This window comes from Dermacentor silvarum, unplaced genomic scaffold, assembly GCF_013339745.2.
Source record: "Dermacentor silvarum isolate Dsil-2018 unplaced genomic scaffold, BIME_Dsil_1.4 Seq441, whole genome shotgun sequence".
Lineage (NCBI taxonomy): Eukaryota > Metazoa > Arthropoda > Arachnida > Ixodida > Ixodidae > Dermacentor > Dermacentor silvarum.
The window spans coordinates 1-11,115 of NW_023606240.1; the positions used below are offsets into that span (position 1 = coordinate 1).

At 41.0% G+C, this 11,115-nt stretch overlaps 1 protein-coding gene across 2 annotated transcripts; it reads right to left on the reverse strand.

Annotated features, from left to right (window-relative positions):
- Positions 1-704: 704 nt before the first annotated feature.
- On the reverse strand, positions 705-10,398 carry LOC119435092 (uncharacterized). 2 transcript variants are annotated; one of them, XM_037702048.2, is made up of 5 exons: positions 10,211-10,396; positions 4,750-4,811; positions 4,498-4,587; positions 2,032-2,058; positions 705-884 (listed from the first exon to the last, which is right to left on the reverse strand). In XM_037702048.2, exons 1-5 carry the CDS (start codon positions 10,287-10,289, stop codon positions 825-827), a joined length of 318 nt encoding a protein of 105 aa, XP_037557976.1. In that variant the 5' UTR covers positions 10,290-10,396; the 3' UTR covers positions 705-824. The 2 variants fall into 2 exon arrangements, with proteins under 2 accessions (XP_037557976.1, XP_049515651.1); XM_049659694.1 differs by lacking the exon at positions 2,032-2,058 and having other exon boundaries at positions 705-907; positions 4,494-4,587; positions 10,211-10,398.
- Between the last annotated feature and the right edge of the window lie 717 nt (positions 10,399-11,115).

Sequence of the window (11,115 nt, forward strand, 5' to 3'; positions counted from 1 at the left end):
ACCTAAATGACACGCATGTCATGACATTCATGTCATGAGTCTTCGGGAGTCCCTTTAGCTACGCCTAAGGGACCTTAATGCGAAAGCCTTAGTCATTCTCATCACTATGACTTCGACCAACAACCTTTAGCCGTTTCCTTCACTTAGCACCATATCCGAACTCATTTCAGTGGTTTTTGAGTGCTAATCTTTTTCGCTATATCAGTGTAATTTTTTCTGAGTCATGCTCATGACTATGACTTCTACCATCATCCTTTGGTGTTTCCTTCACTTAGTACACACGTCCGAACCGTGTTAATTTTTTTCGCTGGATCATTGTCATTTTAGGTAGCTGTTTCATGACCTACATGACACGCATGTCATTAGACTCATGTCATGACCTATTATTTATGTTTGTCATACACTCTTGTCATACTAGGACAATTTTGGTGCATACCAAGTTAACGAAACAACCACGAAAGCACCAAGACGTAGGTGGCTGTTTCATGACCCGCATGTCATAACATTCATGTCATGACCTATCATTTATGTTTGTCATCCACTATTGTGATACCATGCCAGTTTTGGTACATACCAAGTTAACGATACGACCATGAAAGCGCGAAGAAGTAGGCGGCTAGATATATATATATATATATAGATATATAGATAGATAGTTAGATACTGTCAAAATGGCATATGTTCGCTAAGAAATGCTTCGCCAATAAAAGAGAATGCGTATATGGACAATCTTTATTTTGGCATGACACTTCCAGCGTGTAGAAAGAAATTCTTGGTGATTTCTAAAGGGTACACTGCACGACTTGTGGCCTCTCAGAATCACTTCATCTTCGGCTCGGCTTGCACTCCCTATAGGCCTTCTTGATGGCTTCCGCCTCGTCACCCTAAAAAGAATAAATCATGGTCGCTTAAAGACTCCGAGTAACATCTGGCAACTTACGAAATTTATATCATTTAGGTTCTGCTTGTTGGGATCGTACTTTTTAAATATTTGCAGACACCCGCCGGGGTTGCTCTGTGGCTATGGTGTTGGGCTGCTGAGCACGAGGTCGCCGGATCAAATCCCGGCCACGGCGGCCGCATTTCGATGGGGGCGAAATGCGAAAACACCCGTGTACTTAGATTTAGGTGCACGTTAAAGAACCCCAAGTGGTCTAAATTTCCGGAGTCCCCCACTACGGCGTGCCTCATAATCAGATCGTGGTTTTGGCACGTAAAACCCCATAATGTTTTAAAATATTTGCAGACTACAAGCCCAACATCCTCGCTGCCTACTTAAGTGGCCGGGCTTTACTTCATTTTGGCGTTAACATTATTATCGTCGTCCAGATTTTATCAGCTGTTGTCTTTGTACTTCTAAGACTCCTTCAGTTAGAAGAAAGAGGAAGGGGGTCTATCCACTGTAATGATCAGAATTTCTCAAATAGGGCATGCATGTGGCGGCTACCATGACAAGTAGAACAAATTTAAGCGCTAAGTTTCGTTTCAATAGCCGCTGCCTAGTGTTTAGATATTCTGGTACAACTTATCATCGTAAAGCCTATACATGGCTTCACAAGGTGGGTAGACCATTTCCTTGGTGGAAATAATGATTGACGACATGACAACGTTTTTAATCAGCAAAGTCAAGCGAAAGTTACTGGACTACACTGCGTATTTTCGCATTTAAGAAGAGATATGCATAAAACTATACGTGCGCTGTACCGGATATAAGCAACGTGGTTGAACAAGCTGGTCCTCCACTCGATGACATTCTGCTTTCCTTTATCAAGTGTCACTATTTGAAGATAGTTGTTTCATTCCATAACAATATTTTTTTTTCTTTTTTTCATGTGGAAGCGTGCGCAGATGTGATGAGTTACTATGTAATCTTATATTTTGTGGGAACTACACCAATCTAGAATTACCAGGAGCCCTCTGATATTTATGCAGGAAGGTTACTGCAAATGACGCGACTTCTCAAGCATCAGTTTCAAGGCAGTGTAAAATTCACTTTAAGCAAAGAAGGTTATGAAATTTAAGAGTACTTACTGAGAACACCGTTTCCAGCAGCTCGACCTACATTAAGAAAAAAAATACAAATGAACTTGTATGAGTTCGAAGTATACTTTTAAGCATCCTTTGTGTTATCGCACAGTTACACACCAACTAAAAACAAAAGACAACCGACAATCACGTTTTAAACGTTGTGCCATGTTCTGCCTGTGCTACGTAGATATTTACCGCCACGTTGAAACACACCATACGATAACTTTGAAGCGGTGCACCTGTGTGATGGCCTTTTTTTCCCTTCACATGGCCTGGAAGCGGAGCTCAACAAGCAAACATGGTACAGAACTTTGTTCGTTTAGTTCGCATTGACAATATTTTCATCAACACAAGAGGAGAAGACATCCGGATTTTTCAATACCCCGTTTTACAAAAAAAAAGAAGAGTGGAAACCTTTTAAATGCAGAGTGGGCATATCACCAAATATATACTCCCAATTTAGGTAGCTAAAGAAGCCTTAACTTGAAGGATTCATAAAATCTAATCTTTTGGAAGCCTAAAACAGTGCCACAGAGTTGTCAGTGGGAAAACTCCCCTTGGAACTTGGGTTGATGGCCCTCGAAAATTAATATTTAATAATCAATTAAAACAAAAGCGGGATGAGTTAGTGCTTATTCATGGCTGTAGTGCAGCGTTCTAAAAAGACAATAGACGCGAGCTGTATAAGTTATACGAAACAAACTGAGGGCTAACTCAAGGTGTAGGTTTTTTTTCTTTTTGCGCCCTGTTTTATGTCAATTTGCCTCTGTCCATCATTCTTTCTGCGGTTGCAACTTATTCATGCCTTGTTGTGGTCACGTATTAGCAACGGTGCCAAAATATTATGATCATCATCGCTTTCGAAGGGCATAACAAATCTCTTCAACAGCTTTTATTCAGCCTCTTGAACTGAAAGCGAAGAGGATCATTGACATAAAGTACTTGCATGCTATTTTAGTAATTCTGGAGCCATCGTCCATGAATGTAAGCTTGAGCATTAAAAAAGTACTAGCGCTTACCCTCCTCCCCCATAGCAATACATATCGGTTATTTTAAAAATATAGAATTATACGTTCTACTCTAGACTTCGAAGTTCATTGTGTTACGAAATGTTGCAAAATAGTTTTTGACTGTCTACTAAAAGATATCAAGCCATTAAAAGCTGAGAAGCACATCCCGCAGTTATATTTATGCTACAATTGTAAGTAAGTGTTGCAAACGTGTGCCAAATCTGTGCCTAAGCCATGCGTCCGCTGTGTGCCAAAAGAAAACCGACTCACGCCAGCCAATCCGATTGTGTGGACGAAAAGAAAGTGAACAAAACAAAACGGTTATTGAATAAACTTTAGAAAACCAGCGCACATAGCAACAATGTGCTCGTCAGAGATGCAGTTCTCGCTCAACACTAGCTGACCATTCTCTCGAAAGGAAAAATTGAAGAGCATTTTCCGAACTTTACTCTTGGAACACGCGCTTTACTTTCTTCGAGAGGAAAAGAAAGGATTCAGAAAAAAAGTCACAAAGGAAAATACAACAGAATTTTGTTATTTTTATTTACTTGAAGATATCGAAAATGCTGGCAACGTTCATCCCCACTTTTTCACACTACTCGATTGTCATACGGACAAACAGAAGTGACATGATTAACCAGAAGAGCACAGCAATTTCAATGTAACATTTTTGTGATTTTGCATACCACACTATATCTACTAGACTAACAACCTAGTGAAACCCTGCGGCCTCTAGTGCAGTACCAACACAAAATTTTTGCTCGCTACTGGTTCATGTGTAGTACAATCACTACTGTTTAGTCAGTATTGTGATCAAGGCTCACAAAGTGGACGTGCAAAGGAGATGTAACCATAGTTTCCATAGCCAGTTGTAGCTTTTCACATAATAGTGTATTTTGTGCACAATGCACAATGCTGTAAAAACTAAAGGTTGTAATATGAACGAAAAAATACAATACGGAGCTCATAAAACACCGCTTAGCTTATTTTATACTTTACATTTCAAGCTTAATATTCTTGCGAATGTTTTAGTTGGAGGTTAAATCTTCAACCCACAGCACGGTGAGATTACAACAAGAGGCTGAAAGTACAGCTTGACAGATGCGCAACAATTTCTCACCTAATTCTCACAGGCTATTCACCTACAGAATACTTTTTCTGGATTTTCATTTTTTATCGACACTGTCTTTAGTATTATGAAACTTATCGACCGGTTCACGTGCCTTTAGTGGAGATAATATGAAGGACTCTTTCTATCTTTAATGCATGGCGTACTCAGATATATTTTAAGCTTTCGCAAATAGCTTATGACACGCTCCTATGCACACGTAAATATATTTCTTATTCATTTGGGACTAAACAGAATACAAAAGGAGTGGTCCCAGTTGTTTCCTGTATTGCTACGTTACTTAACCAAAACAAATTTCTACACCCGAAAATTTGGATTGCCTGCACTCACGAAGTCAATGTCTGCTTCGCACTGCTTCTTAACAAGCTCGGCCAGGTTGTCTCCCTTGCTGCTGATGATTCCTGCCGCCTTGCCTTTGAGCTGAAACAAAAGTCATCATTTTAAATAATGCGTACTAGTTATACCCGTTGAGAGAAGTTTCAACAATCCGCAGCGATCTACGCATCTTTCGATGCTCAGAGCCAGAATGGCTTGCTACCTTGCTTGCTTGATTGATTGATTGATTGATTGACTGATTGATACCTCTGCGGGAACGTGCTCTCCCATGCACTTCAGAACAGCCTTGATTTCTTCATTGCTCTTCCCTGCAAAAGAAAAAAAGTACGTACGCGCAGCTTAGGCATGTCCCCAATATGTGGCATTCGCAATGAATGTAATTGGTGTACGGGTATAACAAGGATCCCCCAGCGCCCGTCATATTTGTCGGACCACACAGAGAGTGTTTGCATGGCGGAGGAGTGTTCACTCTTGTGCAGATTACAGATTACACAGCGTCCTACTTCACTATGTCGATGCCTCATCTGAGTCTGTCTGGTGTAGACTGTTAATCCCTAATGGCAACAATATAGTGGTTGTTTCTTTTTATCGACCGCCCAGTGGCGATAGCACTCATCCATAACTCAGTGTGTCATAAAAACTGAGTTCTCTTTCTTCTGAGATCATTTCTATTGGACGAGACTTTAATTTACCTAACCTTTTATGGCACTATAGACGTCCAATTGAAGTTGCCAAATCCGCACTCCACACTTGCCATAGTTATGAGCTAATTGGCGCTCTTTGGCCACATCTGGCCTTTGCGCTACAGGAGGCAACACTTTGGATTTATTATTTATTTATTTAATATACCCTCAGGACTCAAAGGCATTACGGAGGGGAGTGCTTGCAGCAAACAAACGAAAATAAATGCACAAAAACACAGTGAGCCAAGAAATAAGTTACCAAGGCTTCTGATTATACAATTTTAGCTAGTGCTTCGCAATATACTAAATAAGTGGTCATAAGCAATACATGTTATATATGTTATATATTTTATATATGTTAGCTGAAGCTGCTCCAAGTTGTTGGTCATCATGTATGAATAGAACTTCTTCGGGAAAGTGGTTCCAGTCAGCGGATGAACGAGGCAAATAAGAACGAAAAAAAGATTTATTGTGACGTTATCCAAGACCAACCTGATAACGATGATCAATTCGAGGGGATGGGTACTGTGGTTGGCCAATTAGTTCATCGCGTAAAGTCGAATGATGGTAAAGCTTGTGAAAAAGAGTTAAACGCGAGATTTTACGACGAGATGATAGTGGTGTGAGCGTCAGGTTAATTGTCATAGCAGGTATACTTGTGGTTCTATTATAGTTACACAAGATAAAACCCACTCAATAATTCTGAATAACTTCTAATGCACTAATTAGTTTCTCCTGAGTAGAGTCCCACACAGCGCTTGTATACTACAACTTGGGACATACTAGTGCCTTATAAATAAATACTAGCTATAGAGACATACGGGCGATTAAAAAACCATTGTTAATTACGTTGTTGCTATGGGCCGCCCAGGCTAAGTTGGCGGCGATGTGCATAAACGTGTGAATCGGGCATAAACGATTTGTGGGGCTCTCTTCATTCCCACTCTGCGCATGATCCCGATGGTCTTTCTAATTATGTGTTGAATCATTGTGGATCCCGTATCTCTCCCTTTTTAATTTTGTTATTTGACGAATCATTGAACAATGAGAAAATACCTAATGTACGGAAAATTCTCAATTTCAAATCCATACAGAAATGTGGAGACCACGATAAAGAGTGCCACTATAGGCCTCTGTCCTTGATTTCTGTCGGCTGTGAAACAATGGAGCGCGTGATATACTCAAATCTGATGAACGATGAGTTGGAACAACGTTTTCACGCTTCCGAGCATTGTTTCCGTTCCGGTTTATTGTGCACGACACTACTTACCGAATTTATTCATGATATTGCCTTGAGTTTGGACAAGGGTGAGCAGCTAGACGCAGTTTTCTTAGGCTTTATAAAAGCCTTTGACGTCGTATCACATGACCATCTCCTGTACGAACTGCCTTTCTTGGGAATGCCTGGTTATATTCTTAGGTGGATTAGGGATTATTTGAGCGCGTGCCAGCAACGTGTTGTTCTGAATGGTGCATCGTCAACTTCTGCTGATGTATTTTCTACCGTGCCACAGGGTTCTGTGCTCGGACCCTTACGCTTTCTGGTATTCATAAATGACCTCACCGTTGATCTACGATGATCCGTCAGGCTGTATGCCGGCGACGGTGCTCTCTATCATCCTGTCACGCACATTAATGACATGGCTACTCTGCAGGCAGATATTGATAAGATTTGTAGCTGGTGTGACGCGCGGGCAATGTATTTAAACACTGAGAACTGTTACCACATTCAGTTGACAAACAAGAGGCAAATACTTGATTGATCCTATAGTATACTTCCTCAACAGCAAATTAGTAACAAACGTTGCATGGGTAAAATAATTGGGTATTATTTGCACCCCTATCCTAGGTTGGACTGTTCACATGGATGTGTTACAAAAAAGGCCTGCCGCCTACAATAATTGTTTAAAAGAAACTTTAAAACCGCCCTATCGCGTCCTGAAAGAAACTCTATATAAGACCGATTCTAGAATATTGGTATGTTGCCTGGGATTCCTTCACGGCAATATTAAAGGATCAATTGGAAGGTGTCCATAAACACGCGACAAGGTTTGTAAGCGGAAATTACAACTTTTTCTTCAAAAGTTCTCAGATTCAGGAGAGACTGCTTGGAAAACGTTGTCCTCAATAGGAAAAGCGTTAAGAATAAAACTTTTTTTAGATTTACAATAATCGCACTGGTAACGATAAATCTTAGTTTCTTCTCCCTCCACAGTTCATATCGTAGCGAAGAGAAAATAGTAAAAAGTCCGAGAATAAAAGTGTCGCATTAATGTTCTCAAGTATTCGTTTTTTTTTTTTTTTACACAATTCACGAATGGAATGACCTGCCATGGTGGCGTAGTGGTTTTGGCGTTGCGCTGCTAAACCTGAGGGGGCGCGATAGAATCCCGGCCACGAGGACCGCGTTTCCATGTGTTCTAAATGTAAAAACACCCGTTTACTATGCATTGTGTGCACGTTAAGAAACTCCAGGTGGCCAAATTAATTCGGAGTCCTACGGCGTGCCTTAAAATGATGGTATGTTAAACCGCAGAATTTAATTAATTTTATATCACGAATGGAATGCGCTATCTGGTGAGACAGTATGTATGCCTAACTTTTTAGACGACATTGAAAGTACGGTGTGAAACCGGTACCCTGTACTCAGTTCAACGTTACCCTGTAGTACCTTGTAACCCATTTGTGCCATGCACCCTGTTTGTTCTTGTTTTTTTACTCTAGCCTGGCCCTTCGTGTTCCGATTGCACATTTAATCGGAGTGTTTTCCTTTTGTTGCTGTGTTTTCCTTGTCGTTTTGTTTTTACATTTTGTTTGTATTGTAAACCCCCTAATATAATGCCATAAGGGTTCTGTAGGTTTTCAGTATAATAAAGTAAAAAAATAAATAAGTACACAGTCACGAAAGAGCAAAGAGCGGCGAAAATCCTCATCAACATGTGGTGAGATTAACTACATATCTTGGCATTTCTCTGAGTAGAAAAGGAATCCTTCAAAGGTACCCGAAATTCAAGAGTAATGTAATGTCGAAAAATTCTACATATGCCGATTTGGTGATTGCAATCACGATGAAGCTGGCCTACACAAGTTAAATTAGTGACTACACTATTGATCCAACGTCAGACCTGTTATCTTAGCAAAATGCATCCTTCGCGAGTGCATGTTTAAGGCTAACAGGAGAGTAACCGGAAATCATAGGCTTCATCAAACGCCGAAGCGAGCAGTGACCCTGAGTTAGTGTACATAAGAAGTCCTTGTCCTTGTTTCACCGCTTCGATACTGATCGGTTACTGCGCTTTTAGATTAACGCAAGAACCGGTACAGTTCTCTATAGTTTCTTTTCTAATTTGAGAAACCCCTTTGCCAACAGCGCGAGCAATTGCGTGAAGAAATAATTATGCACGATCTCAAAGGCATGCTGTGCATGATGCAAATACGCAAATGCAAGGGCAACGTTATAATGCAAGGAACATCGTATATCCCAACGTGGTACGGCTCATACAATAACCGCGCATCAGAACACGCCTCCATCTCATGGGAGAAACTTGTCAACGCAGCCCATGTTCATGGCTGCCTGTTTGAACCTTTAAGTTTATAGAGAAGCTCGTTGTAGTGCTTTTGTTTGTAAAGGTCTTTATTTGCAAAAAGCACGCTGCATTTATTTTTTCAAACATTTATTTTGCGGTACGAAAAGTCAGGCATGCAAAACACAGTGATAAGAAGAACGACCACCACAACACAAACGTCGTGACCTTATAATACGAACCATGAACCTCTACCAACTTGCTCAGTGTTCTGTAGATTTAGGATGTTGTTTAGGAGCACCGTAATAAACAATGCCGCAGCTAACATTGTTTATTACGAAGCAAACTACAAAATAATTAACTTTAGTTCTTAATCACTCACAAGATATTGGGAAATCAAGGCTGAGCTTTTATTTGGATGCTCACTTTTCGTTCCTTGATCTTGAAGCACGAGAAAACGAATATTTCAAGGAATAATTTTGAGCAATCAAGTTTGGAAGCTGATAAGCGCTGTTTTAACAGGACATTGCTTGCTTAAAGAGCGAGATACATCGCGAAAGAAGACCAAATTAACTCGGGCATGGTTTTTGCGTCGAGAAAAAATGATTTAGACATCCATTTTGGGCCATTTAAACCTCCACAGCTGTATTAAACCTCCACGTACTCACGCCAATAGAAAAACTAATACATACAGAATACTTATGAGAGAAAAACACTTTCCAACATTAGACACAGGGAACGGCATTAGTTATCACGCCATTAAAGTTACCACGAACGTTTTATTGCGTTGCCGCATACAACCAAGCTCGTTGAAGCAATATTTCACATTACGATTAATTTCGAATATTGTAGGGTCATGGATTCGTTTTCTCTAGCGAAGAAATTCGTGCTATAAGGACATACAGATATCATTATGCGTGGACCACATTTAATACTCTGTCTGCTTTATTGTGTACAGTTCCTGAAAGTAAAAAAAAAAAAATATGGGAAAACTCTCCGCCAGTTGCAGCTGTAGAAGCACTTGAAGCAATTATCCAGCTTCGAACAGCCAAATTTTGTTTCAGTACGCGTTAACCTATCCCAGAAAACACAAATTATCAGAAATGTTCCCTGTTACAGTTACGTTACCTGGAATGGCGAATGACCAGAACATGTCCACACGTACGAAGAGCATATTCACTTCGTATATGCGCACAAGCCCAGAGCCGCGGGTTGCACAAACGTAAATTAAACACTCGATATAAAAAGAGCTTAACATGGATTGCCTTCGAGCGCTTTGACATGAATGCACACAGTAGACACAAATGACAAGCGGAGAAACTGGCCTGATGAAACCTAAGTTCTAGAAGTGTACTTGGCATATGGCTTTCACTTGCCTTAGGTTTCGTTGCTGGAACATTATCTTCAACGTGAAGTACATTGTCACACATTTTAATGGGCAACGCTAACAAATGCACTCATGGTAATATGATAAAGGCTAAGGAAAATAAGCTTGCTTACCGCACAGCTCCCTACCACCGGCAGCCTCAGCGAGGAAGGCTCCGGCCAGTATGAGTCCGCAGACGAGGAGCACCTTCATCTCGAATAACGTAAAAACGCTAAGAGAGAGAAATAAGGCGAACACAAAGGGAGCGCGGAAATGCCCGAAGATGTAGCCGACCAACTGCGACAGAGAGCTCGATTGAATAACAGCCGGTGAGTCCGGTTATATATGCAATCCCTCTCTTGCACGTGTCCTTGTCGGGGCTTGAAATGCTGAGTCAACCCTGAAACTTGTAACCTTTTCTTTTCCTTTTTCTTGACAAACTTTGCGCCCGCGCTGCGCTAGCAACCTTTCATACCTGAGTGAGAATATTAGGTAATAAAAACCCTAAAAATAAAGACTAAAGATAAAAACTGAGAGAGACTGCTAGCTGAGTTGGACAAGAGGAGACCCAGGGTCGTGTAACAGGAAGCTTCTAAGCCACGATGATACGCATCACGCCCTTTGATCGGCCAGTCCGCTCTGCCTATCCAGCGTTTTTTTTTCGATTTTATTTACACTCGGTCCTAATCTGATCGGGCACGCTTGGGTGATGCCGATCGAGATCACGGTCAAGCGTATTATAGCACGTGAGCATTACGCACCATGGACACTCTTTCCACGTTGCGTTCGCTGATCATGCTCGGAATTGAAAACTTCCTCCCATTGCGTTAGCACGTCCCGCTTGCCGCAGCAAGTGCGAATCAAATGTCTCATTTTCCTACCACACTATCGATATTTTTTACGCTCTCTACGGCTCAAAAAGCAAGGACCTGCCATGTTACTGATGGTTCTCTCTGCATTCTCTCTGCAGAGCTCCTTCTAAATTACTGTTGGTGCTTCCGCAGAGCCACACGTGTTTTCCTCACAAAGAAAGAAAGAA